The sequence below is a fragment of the Hemiscyllium ocellatum genome, chromosome 20 (assembly GCF_020745735.1).
Source record: "Hemiscyllium ocellatum isolate sHemOce1 chromosome 20, sHemOce1.pat.X.cur, whole genome shotgun sequence".
In the NCBI taxonomy this organism is placed as follows: domain Eukaryota; kingdom Metazoa; phylum Chordata; class Chondrichthyes; order Orectolobiformes; family Hemiscylliidae; genus Hemiscyllium; species Hemiscyllium ocellatum.
In genome coordinates, this window is record NC_083420.1 from 7,008,767 (window position 1) to 7,026,291 (window position 17,525).

The 17,525-nt window shown below is 40.2% G+C and overlaps 1 protein-coding gene across 1 annotated transcript in view; it reads right to left on the reverse strand.

Annotated features, from left to right (window-relative positions):
- Positions 1 to 17,525, reverse strand: part of dnah3 (dynein axonemal heavy chain 3) — a 187,519-nt gene that overhangs the window by 11,717 nt on the left and 158,277 nt on the right. Inside the window, exons 47-55 of the mRNA XM_060840939.1 lie at positions 16,944 to 17,109; positions 15,586 to 15,802; positions 12,533 to 12,715; positions 9,500 to 9,698; positions 4,460 to 6,601; positions 2,685 to 2,910; positions 1,589 to 1,833; positions 1,203 to 1,319; positions 253 to 410 (exon numbers count right to left, since the gene is read on the reverse strand). Coding sequence (XP_060696922.1) covers positions 253 to 410; positions 1,203 to 1,319; positions 1,589 to 1,833; positions 2,685 to 2,910; positions 4,460 to 6,601; positions 9,500 to 9,698; positions 12,533 to 12,715; positions 15,586 to 15,802; positions 16,944 to 17,109 — 3,653 coding nt within the window. The remainder of the gene's footprint in view (positions 1 to 252; positions 411 to 1,202; positions 1,320 to 1,588; positions 1,834 to 2,684; positions 2,911 to 4,459; positions 6,602 to 9,499; positions 9,699 to 12,532; positions 12,716 to 15,585; positions 15,803 to 16,943; positions 17,110 to 17,525) is intronic.

The window sequence follows — 17,525 nt, forward strand, 5'->3', positions numbered from 1 at the left end:
CCACCATATCCGTACCTTTCATAATTTTATATATATACTTATATCAGGTTGTCCCTCAGCCTCCAAAGCCCTAACGAAAACAATTGAAGTTTGTCCAACCTCTCCTTACAGCTAATAGACACCAATCCAGACAACGTCCTGGTAAAGCTTTCTTGCACCCTCTCCAAAGAAAGAAAAGGAATATTGTATAATAGAATTATGGTGCATATTTTAAAAAGTGTTTGTCTCAAGTTTGAATAAATAATTGCTTACCTGATAAGGACCATGTGGTGGGACATAGTAAATCTCACCAGGTGCAAGCTTATATTTGTCTTGGTATATTATGTCCTTGTTGTATATAATGGATAAGAGAGACAAAAGCAAACGCCTGTCTTTGTCATCTGTAACTCTACCACCATAGTTACATTCACCTTTAAGAATAAAGAAATGCACAAAATCTGATAAAATATAGAACATAGAAAAATACAGCGCAGTACAGGCCCTTCGGCCCTCAATGTTGCGCCGACCGAATCCTACCTAACCTACACTAGCCCAATAACTTCCAAATGCCTATCCAATGCCCGCTTAAATGACCATAAAGAGGGAGAGTTCACCACTGCTACTGGCAGGGCATTCCATGAACTCACAACCCGCTGTGTAAAGAATCTACCCCTAACATCTGTCCTATACCTTCCACCCCTTAATTTAAAGCTGTGTCCCCTTGTAACAGCTGACTCCATTAGCAGTAAAAGGTTCCCAGTGTCTACCCTATCTAAACCCCTAATCATCTTATACACCTCTATCAAATCTCCCCTAAACCTTCTTTTCTCCAATGAGAACAGCCCCAAGTGCCTCAGCCTTTCCTCATACGATTTTCCTACCATACCAGGCAACATCCTGGTAAACCTCCTCTGCACTCGTTCCAATGTCTCCACATCCTTCCTATAGTATGGCGACCAAAACTGCACACAATACTCCAGATGAGGCCGCACCAGAGTCTTATACAACTGCAACATGACCTCAGGACTCCGGAACTCAATTCCTCTGCCAATAAAGCCCAGTACACCATATGCCTTCCTCACAGCACTATTTACCTGGGTGGCAACTTTCAGAGACGTTCAGTAGAACGACAATAACATCACCACCTTTATTAATTGATTTAAAATAAATTTTAAATTAATTACTATCAGTAAACAAACTGAATCATCTGGTATAACCTTTACCTGTTAAGTATGTTAAAGCTTCCAGTGGTACCTCCTCATATTCATTCAGAAACATCTGGATCTGTCTTGTACTTATTCTCAGATCAGACTCATTAAATTCGTAAGGGATATTCCAACCTGGTAAAAAATTGTTGCAAAGCAACAAAATATCAGTCTGTATTCATAGTCCATCCTAAACGTTTACATGCTTAAAACCAATAAATCCTAACTTTTTTTTTACTTCCAGACTGGAAGTTACGCAAAAAAGCACAATTTAGAATCTGGAATATGTGAAATCGATCTATCATGTGCAAAGGTACATTTGTCACAAATATTTCAAAAACTACAAATACATAAGAATGTATCCGATGTAAATATTGTTTTAATTTACTGATGGGGAGGCTCACCTAAAGGACCAAAATTCCTCCTTTCTTGTACCAGAGCATGGAAAAAGCAAAGCCCAAATAGAAGTTTTTCCCAGATTTCAGGTTTGTCGCAGCTATTGAAGAAAGTAGCATCTGAGATTGGATCATTGAGATATGAACGAAGCATATTTGCCCTGAGTCCCTTTGGAGGCTCATTTGTCATCTTCACCCCATTCTGAAGAATACTGACAGGAAACTTGTCCGATGGGTAACTGGTGAGCCACAGCCTAAAAAGACAAGATTTTAATTTAATTGGCACATGATGTATAATGTGTACAATATGTATTGTAAAATGTTTTAAAACAATTCAAAATTCTAAATCTTTTGCATCTTTAACATTTATATCTCAATTGCATTCTAAAAAGAAGCCTAAAATCACAAGCTAAAGCTCATTGTACTGGAATTAATAATGGACACAGTTAGCATTAGACTATTCAGTTCTTTACGTCCTTTCCTACTGTTTAATTAGATTATGCCTGAACTACATATGGTTGATGAAATTAAAGTTAGGACAGCTTAAACAAGCTCATAATTAAGCCATTCAGGTAAATTATATATAACACGACAAAAATGTTTTCTTACAATCAGAAAGACCTCAGAAAAATTAGTCAGGAAATGATAAACCATGATAATCCTGAACAACAGAACCTTCAACAACTCAAAACAGATTGATTCCTATTTAATATGTACCACCATCCATAATTTTCAACAGTACTATCATATTGAACTGTAATCTACAATGTTGCAATAAAAGTTCAATTTTCATCTCCTCACATTTACATTTCATCATCTGAATGAGAGTTGCAATCTTTTTATTTTATAAAATGCATTGTTGTCCCACGGTCCTAATTTCCCAATGTCATCCCTAACCTCCGCTAAAAATGTGACTTCACATTTTTTAAAAATGTAATCCAATCCGGCCAATCCATTAGCCCAGGAAAAAGATAAAAGAAAATGTGATAAATGCTTTAACTAGTGCAACATTATACAAGGAAAAAAGATTTTCTTTCCCAATTATTAAAGTTAAAATCAATAATAAATTATAAATATTGAACAGAATTATTTTTAAAAATTGTACCTGAAATCCTTGTGGGTGTTTTCTGGTATTATCACCTCCTCACAGATTTTCTCCAATGTGGGCATCCAACTGGTTGCAAGATGGCAGTTCTGTAATACGACCCAAGATCCACTTATAAGACCATTCTCAATCATTTGTGCAGCGATAGGTCCCTGACCTTGACCGAGTGATATTGTTTGTGTGTTTTCTCCACCCATGCCAACATCATCTGCAAACTTAAGCAAGCCTGAGAACGTAGAATAAATATTCATGAATATAACTGTAAGAACACTATAATGCTACAGACACTTTACAAGTTCAAAGATTGGTGAGTTTTCACCACTTAACTCTCAAATGCACAGATGATGTTGCTCATGAACAGTGTAAGAATAGGGATGAATTTCACAGAAGGGCTCCTGTCTGACTCCATATTTTACATGTAAATACTAAAAAGAGACTCAAGACATTTATAATTATCGGAGGCCAGGAATTCTGTGAGAAGTAATTCACTTCTCCCCAAAACCTTCCTACCATCTAAAAGGCACAAATCAGAGCATGATGGAATACTCTCCACTTGTCTGGATGGGTGAATTTCAACAACTCTTAAGAAACTTGAAACCATCCAGGAGAAAGCAGCTCCCTTTTGTGGCACCCCATCCACAACCTTCAACTTGTATCCGTTCACCACCAACCCACAGTGACAGCAACGTGCACAAGATGGATTGTAGGAACACACTGAGATTCCTTTTGATGGCTCCCTACAAACCCAACATCAAATGTGTCAAGTCGCCATAATCTTGGCAGACCTTAGACACACGACTGGTGGTGATTTAATCTGAGGGCCACCATATTTGAAGCAAGGGGAGAGGTTGAGAAGGTGAGTCCTTCATGGTAACATCAGCCGAGGTGGGGATCGAACCCATGCTGTTGGCTTCACACTGCTTCACAAACCAACCATCTTGCAACGTCGACTGTATAGGAGGACAAGGGCAACATTTGCATTGTACAGCACCACTTGAAAGTTCCCCTCCAAGCTACTCACCATCCTGACTTGCAAACATCGCTACACCTTCACTGGATCAAAATCCTGGAATTCTATCCCTGATAGTCTCATAGATCTATCTACTCCATGCGGACCACCGCCTCGTCAAGGGAAGCTCAGTAAGTGCTGGCCCAGTCAGTAATACCCACATTTCATGAAAGAATAAAAAAGGTGTTCCCCAAATGATTGGTAATGTAAGTCACCATTCAAACTAAAAGTAGCAGCAGGTTAATTTTAAAAGCAGAGGAAACATCTCTCAACTTAAAAACAAATAAATAACATACAGCAAATCAAACATTTATACCCTTTGATCATATTGCATTAACATAAGATTACAGTTAGCTATTTATATTGTTTAATATTATCTATCACTGTAAAGAAAGCACACCTTGATTAAAATAAGAGTCTATAAAATGTTCACCTCCTAACCCCATGACCACTACGATCTGGAAGAACAACTGCAACAGATACGTGTGAATGCCATCACCCGTAAGTTCCCCTTTAATCTACTCACCGTCCTGACTTGGAACTACATCACCATTCCTTCAATATTACTGGGTCAAAAGTAACATGGGTGTACCTGCACCAAATGGACTGCAATGGTTCAAAAAGATAGCTCACTACCACTTCTGAAGAGTAATAAGTAATGTTGGCCTAGCCAGCAACATCTAAGTCCCACTACCGAATGAAAACAAGTCTATTCCTTAGATCCAATTTAATTGTTTCCCCAAAGGCTGGCGGATAAATAATTTACCTGCCATGGGATCAGCTCCAGGAGAAAGAATGAAAATCAAAGGTGCACAGCAATGGGAGTCATTGTAACTGCCGCCAAGGTCAAATGTTGGAGGTTCGATGAATGTTTTTCCCATTGTATTTGCAATGAATTGCTGCACTGCCGGAATAATTTTGTCTGGTCGGAAGCATCTGATAACAATCAAATGATCCATTCCTTTTAAGGAACTCCAGTTATCTGGAAGTGTTTCTTCATGAGGTCTGGCAGAATCATAAATCGTTTTCCACTGGTCTATGTTTTCAATCACATGATCCATTAGACCTTCCAGGGTTGGCAGACCAGAGGTCCGGACAATCTCTGACCAGCTTTTTTCTGATAGCCATTCAGAAGCTGGATTGGGAAATGGATTGTCAAGAGCCACACCTCCCGTTAACAGAAAACGCCACAGTTCTTCGTCAATCTCTCCATTACCTTTCATTATCCCCACGTTAAGCAGCAGTGAAAAAAGTAATTTGTCCTTTTCGAACAGAGAACGGCAGACATTGTTATAGATACTAAGTGTGAAATGCTCTATTATAGCTAAAATTCTTTTCGCCACATTTTCACTCTTCTTACTGTTTGCAATTGACTGCATGTACAAGTTAATGAACCAGGTCAGTGAGTACTGATACATTGGTTCAATGTGAGCTAAATCTGAAATGCAAAAGAAAATAATAGATGAATGTACAGCAACAGGCTTGTAACCCATCCGTGTGATGTCTATTTCCCTCTCTGTTGCGGTTGCAATTTGTTGTTTTTCAGATATTTCCTCCGAGAGCAGTTTAGAAGAAGATAGCACTTTAATGGCAGTTTCGTCTTCCAAGATATTTCCTTGAGAAGATGACAAGACTTCGAGAATCTTGTCCTCAATCTCCTTGAGTTGCTTTTTATTTTTTGCACTCTCTAATATCAACAGATTCTTCTTTTCTTCTAACTCAGGCTTTTCTTTGGCAGCTACAATGCCCAACAATTGGTCTTCAAGTCCCAGGGGTGTAATCATGAAGTTTAAAAGACAAACCTTTACTGCTACTTCCGGGAGATAATGTGGGTTTCTCAAACGAGTGGTAATATAGAATTTAAAGTCATGTGAATACTCAATTACATTTTCCCCTAACTTCATGACCTCGACTCCCTGCTGTTTATAAGTTTGCTTCAGTAGCACTGGTTCAAGCATGGGATCCAGCTCTTCACCAATGTTTTCCAATAACAGTGGGTGGCCAAATTGGATGGCATTTTCCAAAGTCCTAACGTAGTTAGTGTCTGATAATTTTATTACTCCAAGTCTGTTGTTTTTCTCCATATTTTTGACCCACTTATTTGCTTGACCTTGAGGATCAATCATTAAGGGCCATCTTCTTGAGTTTGATATAATTATCCCATTGTCAATAGAAAAAGCATCAACTGGTAGCCCAGCAATTTGCCAAGCACGGATTTTCACAAGGTCTCCTAATATGGTACTGAGGGAAAATTCATCTGAACAAGGGATTAATCTCTCCTTGCACAGGATCTGCCACTCACTTTGGCATTCATGACGATAATCCACGGTGAAGGCCCCTAAATAGGCTACAGTGCCCGATGACAGAAGCACGTCACCAGTTAGATCTTTGTGTTTAATTCCTAAAAGTCGGGCAGCTTCAGTCCACCTGTCCTTTTCTCCGCCAAGTCCACCAATCAGCTTTTCGGCACGTACAAGTTTTTGTGAGCAGAGCTCTATGTTGTCTTCTAAATCCTTCTTTCTGTTATTCATAATTTCAAAATCGTCATTCAACGCCTGCAGCTTGTCCTCCAAAGCCTTCAACTCTCCCCGCTTCACATTCAGCATCTCCATCTGAACAGCAAACTCCTCTTCGGCTATCCTCAGTCGCTCACGTTTCGGGCCAACCACCTTGATAACACGCTCGTACACTTCCATGGCCCTGACCCATTTACACAAGCCCTCACAGGCAGATGACACATTTTTAATGACAGACGGTTGAAAGTCTGGATGATCTATAAACCTCTCTCTGATTCTCTTCATGATAGCAGGTGGAATATTGTCCTTGTCAAACGTCTTCAGGCTTTCCAGGAACTTAAGGTCACCAAGGAGTTTCTTAGATGGGCCCCAGTAATCCTCAATCATTTTACCTGAATGAGAATGAAGAGAAAGTCAACAAGAACTGTAACTTAAACTTTGACATTTTTTTTCTCTCTATTGTAATAATTTCAGCTTATCTCAACTGGAGAGATCTGCTAATCATGATCATTTGTTTTTGGTACATTTTCTCTTGGGCTAAGATGGATAGATTCTTGATCATAGGGTAACAAAGGTTACAGAGAAAACTCGGAAAAGTGGACACAAGGAATATCGGATCAGCCATTATTCTGTTGAATGTGGACCAGGCTCGAGGGGCTGAATGGCCTACACCTGTTCCTATTTTTATGATCTTTTGGTCATACGTGTGTCACTGGGAAGGTCAACATTTATTACCCATCCCTAATTGCCCAGAGGGCATGTAAGAGTCAACTAGATTGCTGTCAATCCGGAGTCACATAAGGCCAGACCAGGTAGGGATGGCAGATTTACCTTCCTGAAAGGACATTAGTGAACCAGACGGGTTTTTAAAATAATTGACAGTGGTCACCTGGTTGCCATTAAACTAGGTTTTTGTAAAATCCTACATTCAAAATCTTAATTCAAATTTATCAAATAAATATGTCACTATTACCAGTTTGTCAGAAAATAGGCCTTCAGGAGAAATGACTGTAATATCAGTTATGTTGCAGACTCTTTTTAGGTCAATGTATATTTGCCAGTCCAATCAAACAGTAAAAGATGAAAGAATGGGAAGATGACAATGAAGCTGGAACCCATATTTGCAGCCACCAGATCTAATACTGAGACTGCGTATCGAGCAGAGGATAATAGAACCAAAATTGGATGCAGTGAGCAATTAGTTATTGGCTGTGCGTCCAGTATCATAGAGTCATACAGTATGGAAACAGACCTTTCGGTCCAACTTGTTCATGCTGACCAAGTTTTCCAAACTAAACTAGTCCCATTTTCCTGTGTTTGGTCCATATCCCTCTAAACATTTCCTATTCATGCACCTGACCAAATGTCTTTTAAACGTTGGAGCTGTATCTGCATCTACCATTTCCTCTGGCTGTTCATTCCACATAGAAACCACCCTCTGTGTGAAAAAGTTGCCCCTCAGATGCCTTTCAAATCTTCCTCTTCTTACCTTAAAAATGCCCCCTAGTTTTGAACTCCCCCAGGGGAAAGACCTTTGCTATTCATTTTATCTATTCCATTCATGATTTTATAAACCTCTATAATGCCACCCCTCAACCACCTATGCTCCAGTGAAAAAATACCTCTCCTTATAACTCAAATGCTCCAATCCCAGCAACATCCTGGTAAATCCTTTCTGAGCTCTCTCCAATGTAATAATATCCTTCCTATAGTAGGGCAACCAAAACTGCACACAATACTCCAAAAATGGCTTCACCAGCAATGAAAGCAAGCACACGAAATGCCTTCTTAACCACCCTGTCAAATGTAACACAACTTTCATAGTTGTGACCTGGACCTTTAGGTCTCTCTGTTCTACAACACTACCTGGGGCCCTACCATTATCTGTGTAAGTCCTGCCCAGTGTTTATTTTACCAAAATGCAATAGCTCACATTTATCCAAATTAAACTCCATCTGCTATTCCTCAGTCCACTGGACCATTGATCAAGATCGCACTGTAATCTTAGATAACCTTCCTCACTGTCCACTATACCATCAAATTAGGCATCATCTGCAAACTTATTAACCATGCCTCCTTATCCAAATCAGTTATATAAATTACAAACAAAAGTGGACACAGCACCGATCTCTTAGGGACACCACTAGCCACAGGCCTCCAGTTCGGAAAACGACCCTCCCCCACCCATCCTGTTTCCTACCGTCAAGCAAATCTTTTATCCAATTGGCAAGCTCTCCCTGAATCCCATGTGATCTAATTTTACTAATTAGTCTACTCTGCAGTGGTCACATAGTGGACATCCAATGGAAACTACATAAATCTTTTTATTCCAAATAACAAACTACTCATAACAAGGGGATCAGCTCTTTCCTCCCGGTTTTAACATCTGGATGCATCACGGCTTGGTATGGCAACTGCTCTGTCCAGGACCATAAGAAACTGCAGAGAGTTGTGAACACAGTCCAATCCATCACACAAGCCAACCCTCCACCCATTGGCTCCATCTATACTTCTTGATAAAAGGCAGCCAATATAAACAAAGACCCCTCCCACTCCGATTATAATCTCTTCCAAACTCTTCCATCAGGCAGAAAATACAAAAAAGTTAATTACACATTCAAGAACATCTTCCCTGACTTCTGAATGGACTTCTCAAATATTAAATTTAATGTTGATCCTGCTCCTTGTGCACGCTCCCTGCAACCATAATGTTATATTCCTCGCTCTGTTCTATTACCCTGATGCACTTTGTACGATACAATCTGCCTTTACTGCACGCAAAACAAAACTTTTCACTGTACTGAGGTACATATGACAATAATAAATCAAATCAAAGAAGATCTATTTCAATGGAGGAGGCAACTGCCTTGTGGTATTCTCACTGGACTATTAATCCACAGATTAATCCTGGTAATGTTCTGAGGACTTGAGTTCAAATCCACAGCAGATAGTGGAATTTGAATTCAATAGAAATCTGGAATTAAGAGTCTAATGATCACCATGGAACCAATCTCAATCGTCAGTGAAAATCCATCTTTAATGTCCTTTAGGGAAGGAAACTGCCATCCTTATTTACACATGACTCCCGACCTTAACTGCCCTCTGGGATGGTCAATAAATGCTGACTGAGCCAGCGACACCCTCATCCTGTGAATGAATATTAAAAATAGTCTGTAATCAGATCTTCTAGCATGGCCATTCCTTTGGCTTCCCTGACTGCAATTACAGTTATATTAATTGTCAACAGTCATGCTGAGAGGATTAATGTTTTGATGAAGTAAATCACATACCTGATCCAGTTGGATCTGGTTTTCGTTCTGGTTTGATCCCTTTTATCACACAGATACTTTCCATCACCAACTTTATGGGGCCCGGTGGATTTTGCATTGTCTTCACAACCGTGATATCAGCAGGCTTCAAGGTATCCAGGGCAGACACAGCTGCTTCAAGTGCGGGCATGGCTTCCGCAAGATCTCCTTCACATTCATCCTGGAAAATCATTCCAAAGAATGAAAGTGAAACATTACTGAATCAATTTTCGATGTCATGTAAAATATTTCGTGTTGCATAAAATTTTTAAAAAGCAATCTTGCCGACAAAAAACACAAGAGCACCCATTCTCATCAGCTGCTCATTTCTGAGAACACAATTTCAGTTCCCAAGTTCCTCCCTACACTTCATTAACACGTCAATCCTTTTAAATGCTTAATAACATACATCAAGCAAAGTAAAATTAGCAACGATTCCCTTGTAAAAATATAATTTCCCAACTAATTTTGAGAACTCATTAATTTTCTTAGTGAAATATCCAACAATTTATCTTCAAATGTCATTGGCACATTTTGACAATCCTATGGAAGGAGACACTAATTTAAGCAGCAGAGTCAGAAACCGGGTCCTATTACAGATCCAGGTAGTGGAGTAGGTCACCTCAGACGGAACTCATCTGCTCCATCTGTTCCTCCACACTGATATTGCTTTCTTTTTCCTGTTTTTTTTCTCTTTCTTTTGTGTGTTTTTTTAAGTCTTCTGTCTTTTTACTCTTCTTCTAGCGGCCCAGAGTGGGGATGCCAGAGAGTGGGACCAAGTGGAGCAAGGATGGCCAGAATAGGACAGCCATAGGCCTGGAGTGGGGACGGTCAGGGGCCTGGAGTGGGGATGGCCAGGGGCCTGGAGTGGGGATGGTCAGGGGCCTGGAGTGGGGATGGTCAGGGGCCTGGAGTGGGGATGGTCAAGGGCCTGGAGTGGGGACGGTCAGGGCCCTGGAGTGGAGATGATCAAGGGCCTGGAGTGGGGATGTTCAGGGGCCTGGAGTACGAGTACTCAGGGGCCTGGAGTGGGGACGGTCAGGAGCCTGGAGTGGGGATGGTCAGGGGCCCGGAGTGGGGATGGTCAGGGGCCTGGAGTGGGGATGGTCAGGGGCCCGGAGTGGGGATGGTCAGGGGCCCGGAGTACGGGTACTCAGGGGCCTGGAGTGGGGACGGTCAGGAGCCTGGAGTGGGGACGGTCAGGGGCCTGGAGTGGGGGTAGTCAGGGGCCTGGAGTGGGGACAGTCAGGAACAGCTAGGGGCCAGAAGCGGGGATAGTTAGCAGGTCAGAGTGGGGGCAGCAGGCGCCAGAGTAAATTGGAGATGATTAGCCGCCTGGAGTAGTAGTGGGGATGTCCAGCAGCGCGAAGCTGAGTAAGGACGGTAGCTAGTGGGCCCACAGCGAAGATGGCTACTGGTTGGGAACCAATGAAGCCTGGTCAGACCATATGGAAGCCCTTATAGAAAGACTGTAATGTCTATCTTTTTTAGCTTTATTTCTTATTTCCCTGACTTATACCATGTTTATGTGTAATGTAATGTTTTTTCTTTATTTTTCTCTGTTTTTGCACCCAAGATTTATAGCTCAGTACTTAGTGCCTAAGATAATGTGTGTGTTGGTGACATTGTACACTTTTCACTGTACTCCTGTTCTTTTGTCAGTTAAGCACATGTGACAATAAACCTAATTCTAATTCTATGTTAATATTTTACGACATTTGCAATTATAATAGCAACACTGGTATTACACATTTAAAAAATTACACTTAACCAGACTGATTCCTGGATAGCAAGACTATATTCACTGGGGTTTAGAGAATGAGGGGGAGTCTGTATATAAAGTTGGAACAAGAAGTTACTTTGAATCATGGATAGCACTGTGTGGGGTGACATTATAAACTCTGTACTTGAGCACATGTTACAATAAACCTAAATTCTAATCTCATAGAAACTTACAAAATTCTAACAGAACTAGACAGGATAAACACTGGAAGAATGTTTCTGATGATCAGCGAGTCCATAGTATAAAGATTCGACCATTTAGGCCATAAAAAGTAGTAAAGGCCAAAACATTGAAAGTTTTTAAGAAGGAATTATGGAGTCATAGAGTCATAGAGATGCACAACATGGAAACATACCCTTCAGTCCAACTCATCCATGCCGACCACATATCCTAATTTAATCTAATACCACTTGCCAGCACTTGGCCCATATCTCTCCAAACCCTTCCTATTCATATACCCATGCAGATGTCTTATAAATGCTGTAACTGTACCAGCTTCTACCACATCCTCTGGCAGCTCATTCCATACCCGTACCACCCTCTGCGTGAAAAAGATGCCCCTTAGGTCCCTTTCAAACTTTTCCCCTCTCACCCTAAACCTGTGCCCTCTAGTTTTGGACTCCCCACCCTTGGGAAAAGATCTTGTCTACTTACCCTATCCATGCCCCTCATGATTTTATAAACCTCAATAAGGTTACCCTTCAGCCTCCACTCGCCGCATGGAAAACAGCCCCATCCTGTTCAGCCTCTCCCTGGAGCTCAAATCCTCCAACCCTGGCAACATCCTTGTAAATCTTTTCTGAACCCTTTCAAGTTTCTCAACATCCTTCCGATAGAAGGGAGACCAGAATTGCACGCAATATTCTAAAAGTGGCCTAACCAATGTCCTGTACGGCCACAACATGACCTCCCAACTCCTTTACTCAACACTCTGACCAATAAAGGAAAGCATACCAAATGCCTTTTTCACTATCCTGTTTACCTGAGACTCCACATGGACACAGTTCTTAGAACTAAAGAGATCCCAGAGTATGGGGAGAAAGCAGGAGCAGGGAACTGAGTTGAATGATTAGCCATGATCAGATTGAATGGTGGAGCATGCTCAATTGGCCTACTCCTGAATGACCTACTCCTGCTCCTATTTTCCCACGTAACAATTCAGTAGGTAACTTGGAATATCCCTGTTAAAATTGTGTGGCAGAATTTTTACAGGAAGACTCAGTGCGTTGTACCTTAATTTCTTGTGCAGCTGCTGCTGCTTCATTGGCCACAGCTTCATCTGCTGCCACCAACTCTCTTGCAGCATCAACCTCAACAGTTTCCTCCTCGATTTTTATCATCATCTTGTCAGTTTCAGCAGAAGTCTTAATCAACTCTGGCTGCAGGTCTGTTAGCTCCTTTTGCATTACAGACACCTAACAGTGAGGCACAATTCCGTGTCTATTACTGATGTATAATACAAGGCAACAACCGAAAATAACTGTGTACAATGTACAAATGGTCATATACAACTGATCTTTTCTATTGAAACAGTAGAAGGCTAAATATGATGTGGAAAGAATTTACAAGTCTGTTTATTAAGATTACAAAATAAAGCAGATTCAAGGTTTCTTTAATTGAATTAACACTGATGGCACACTCATGGAACTTACTTTCAGCCTGTTACAGAAATTCCCAATTTTTATTTTTATTGATTAAGGAGCAAACCTAGTAACCTGAACTTTCACAAAAACAGAGAGCCTCTGTCATTGCAAAAATGGCTCTGAAACTGAAATTCAAAAGTCCCATCCTCAAACGCTATTTTCATGGTGAGGGAAAGGAGGAAATAGGGACGATTCCAAAATGCACATCCCACGGTTCAGAGAGGCATCTGCTCTCGAGTCAGATTTGCATCAACAAGGAGTGAGAAATATGGTGAATACAGATTTGAACAGGTTTGAACTTTGCAGGATTGCTGGGATAGATAAAGAGGGGTAACGACCATTTTGGATATTCATTCAATGGATGAGGCATCACTGGCGCGGCAGCATTTATTACCCATCCTTAATTGCAGTAACGAGTCAACTATATTGTTGTGAATCTGGAATCACATGTAGACCAGACCAGGTAAGCTTGGCAGTTCCCATCCCTAAAGGACATTAGTGAACGAGATGGGTTTTTTTTTCTGACAATCACCAATGGATTCATGGTCATTGTTAGTGGCTTAATTCCAGATTTTTTTTAAAATTCAAATTCCACCATCCGCCATGACGGAATTCAAACTTGGGTTCCCAGAACATTATCTGGATCTCTGGATTATCAGTCTAGTTCTGAGGAAGGGTCACCAGTTCTGAAATGTTATCTCTGATTTCCCTTCACGGATGCTGCCAGACCTGGTGAGCTTTTCCAGAAACTTCTGTTTTTGTCAGCGACTATACCACTGAGTCATCGCTTCCCCAACTGGTACACCTTCAGGTGCCCTTCAACAGAAGTAAAATGCCCTAAGTGTTTTTTTATATAAGGAGACATGAACGTGTGTAAAAAGTGCATTAACCAATTGGAAAAAGAAACTGTCAACAAAACAGTCAAAAGGATAATTTTATATCACTGGATAGTTGACACATTAATAATTTTCGAGTAAAAAATGAGGTCTGCAGATGCTGGAGATCACAGCTGCAAATGTGTTGCTGGTCAAAGCACAGCAGGTTAGGCAGCATCTCAGGAATAGAGAATTTTATGCTCGAAACGTCGAATTCTCTATTCCTGAGATGCTGCCTAACCTGCTGTGCTTTGACCAGCAACACATTTGCAGACACATTAATAATGGCAAGCTCATTAAACTTGGTCATTATCTTGCTAGTAGATTGTGTTGAGTGGTGTTAGGATCCTATGTTGCTCATAGTACTCCATTTGGAAAATTGGTAAGTCACCACTGGCCAAAAAGGCTCAATTAAAACAACCTCTGTGCCACATTAAACCCAACTCAAAAGGACAAATTCAAAGCAAATGTTTTAAAAATATATATTCATCTGTGGGATGTGGGTGTTGCTGGCTGGGCCAGCATTTATTGCCAGTCCCTAGTTGCTCTTGAGAAGGTGGTGGTGAGCTCTCTTCTTGAACCACTGCAGTCCGCCTGCCATGATGCCATAGGGAGGCAATTTCAGGACTTTGACCTAGTGAAGGATCGTCGATGTTTGCAAGTCAGCAATGAGGAGTGGCTTGGAGGGAAACGTAAAAGTGGTGGTGCTCCAATATATGCACTGCTTCAAACATCAAAAGTAGTGCCATTGGATTAAACAGGTCAGCAAGGCACCAGAGGTTTATGCTATTTGATGCTACAAGCTCCTTTGTTATTAACCCATTTTCACAGTACCACAAGGAAATCCCATGTGTAACAAAAGAATTAGAATAAAGACATTTCTCCCCCCTCTGCATTTGTAATGTTCTTCATAATTGTCTGTGTTATGAAGTTGATGGCATGTACTGTACCTTTAAGAGACAGTGAATGCTGTTCTGAACTGAGAGATTACAAGCACCTGTGTATATGACTAGATGGCAGCCTCAGAGTGTATTGGAAAATTGAAAATATGTAACATTTGGTTGCTGTTTTGACAACAATTCTGATATAGCCAATCAGTTTAAATTATGCCACAGGATACTAAAAACTAATCAAATTTGAATTTATTGTTTTGCTAACATCAAACCAAGAGGTGATCTGATGACAAGGATATAAAAATGTGGATATTTTGAAAATTGGAGAGAGAGCAACTGCCATCGAGATAGATCTAAAAAAATTAGGAAACACTCTCTATCAAAGGTACCATTTCACATGAAACATACTCACAGTTAAAAAGCAAGAAGACAACCCAGGGAATTCAGCAGACAGAAGAGTGAAGTTATAGAAGACAACAGCGGTTGTGCGGTTTTGAAATTAAGTTGATGTAATTTTAGTAAGTGTTTTATTGGAACAGTATATTGTTATACAGTTGGAGGCAGATAATAATCAGTTAAGAGAAAGTGGGTCTTAGAGTTATGAATAGCTGTTGTTTAACATTCACTTTAAGAGTTAAAAATAAATTGATATTATTTTCTTTAAATAGTGGAATTTGGGAGTTCTCTGTCACTCATATTTTAACACATTACTAGGGGAGGTGAGCTTTTCTAGTTGTTTGGTTTAATTAACAGAGAGATTCACCACCATGTTGTAACATCTGTCCATAGAAAGTAAACCTCAGGCCATTCCAGACAATATAAATAAAACAATCAATGATGGAGTGATAAAGATTAAGTCAGTCAGCAAACTCACTTGTGAAGATGCAAACTCTAGTTTCTCTAAACCAACAAGATAACGGTTTCTCATCAGATCAACTTCGTGCCTCTTTTTATTTAGCAGAACCTTAAAGGTCAGGATTAACTCCAGGTAGGAAGTAGGTGTCACATAGTTATATCTTCGCAATGTTGAGAAATATTTAGTTGAAAGAGTTCTTGCACTTTCTTGGAAATACTTACACAGTCCAACAACTCTGTAAAAAACAAGGGGATCAGCAAAGTTAATGTTCACAGTGGTATTTCTGTCTACTTTACATCATATGTATTTACAAGTATTTTAACACAAATGTTAAAAAGCCACTATAGTACCACACAGTTAGTTAATCAGTGTTCACAACCTGTAAAACGTTTCTTAATTAGCTTTTGCATTTCTTTTTGAGAAAATGGCACACTTGTAAGAATTATAATGATCAGGTTAAAAATAATAAATCCTCAAGCATCAGTTTAGTCTGAAAACTATGGGCTGGACTATGATTAAATTAACAGATGGACAGTGTTGTCAATTATCACCACTACTTTCTCCAGGGCAATTAGGGATGGGGAATGGGGCTAGCTCAGCCACTGATACACACATTCCATGAGTAAATAAATAAATAAATAAAATCTCAAAAATGTAATTTAGAACATCACCTGGAACACTAAAGGTAAAAAAGTGAATTTTATATCAAAAATAATTGTAATGTGTGTGGGGAAATTCTAATAGCTGTAAAACTAATAATATAACTGCAGGATGATGACGTGGGACCTTCACTGCAGTTTTCCCTCTAAAAATGTTCACAAAGTTGTTTAAATTTAAAAGCTAGATATACAATCTCTTTCAGGAGTAGAACTTCAAAAGCCAGCATGCTTTATATTTATATTGCCCTTTACAATGTGACCATAGCACACTCTTTCTGTGTTATCTTGTCAGCTTCACTTAACAAAACACTGTGGATTATGTCATAGTTGACCATATTCTGAAGGTAAAGTCACCACAGTCCCAGAAAACTATAGTGCTACTCTCTCATCAGAAAGAGCAACAACTAGCAGTAGTTTAACCTGAGAGTCAGGCAAGGAGAGAGTTTGAGAAGGAAAATCCTGCATGGTAACCTCAGCAGTCCAGCCAACTGAGCTAACTGGCCACATACTAGCGTTTCATTGACATAATACTTTCATGTTTGCTCCCCACCACTGCTCAATGTTCAGTACACAGTGAACCATGTTAGGGCAGGTTGTCATGTAGCATTCACTACTATTTGGGTAAAGGCTAAATGGACAGACATGTCAAAATGTTGTTTGTAATGTTGTGCAGAACTGAGTTACTGCTTTGAAATTAAATGTCACCTGCAGACTTACTCTTTCCTGACTTCATATTCCAATTCTACATCTTCCAAAAATTTGTGTGCCACCATTTCTAAAGCGTCACTTGGCCAAACCTTGAACCAATCAATGGTGCAGCAATTTATAAGTGATGGGAACATTCGCAGACGATTCCGAAAGGCATCTCCAATTGGACTCATGACTGTAAAACAAAATTTCCCATTAGACACTGTAGGAAAAGCAGGGTCAAAACAATTCTGATGCAAAAATAACTCATTTCAAACCAGAAAACCACTTTTCCTACATTGTTAAATCCTTAGCTAAAAGCCAGGGGATTTATTCTGAGGGGAAAAGCATCAGTTTTCAAGTTGCAGAGTTTCTGGTTTTAGAACATAGAAGGTTACAGTGCAGTACAGGCCCTTCAGCCCTTTATGTTGTGCTGACCTGGGGAACCAATCTGAAGCCTATCTCTCTGCAACCATAATACTGTCCTTGACTAACAATGCCATACCACCTCCACTGCACCCCCCACCCCAACTTTTAACATTTTCTCTGTTCTTACTGAAACATCTAAATTCTGGAACCTGCAAGAACCATTCCTGTCCCTGCTCTACCCAT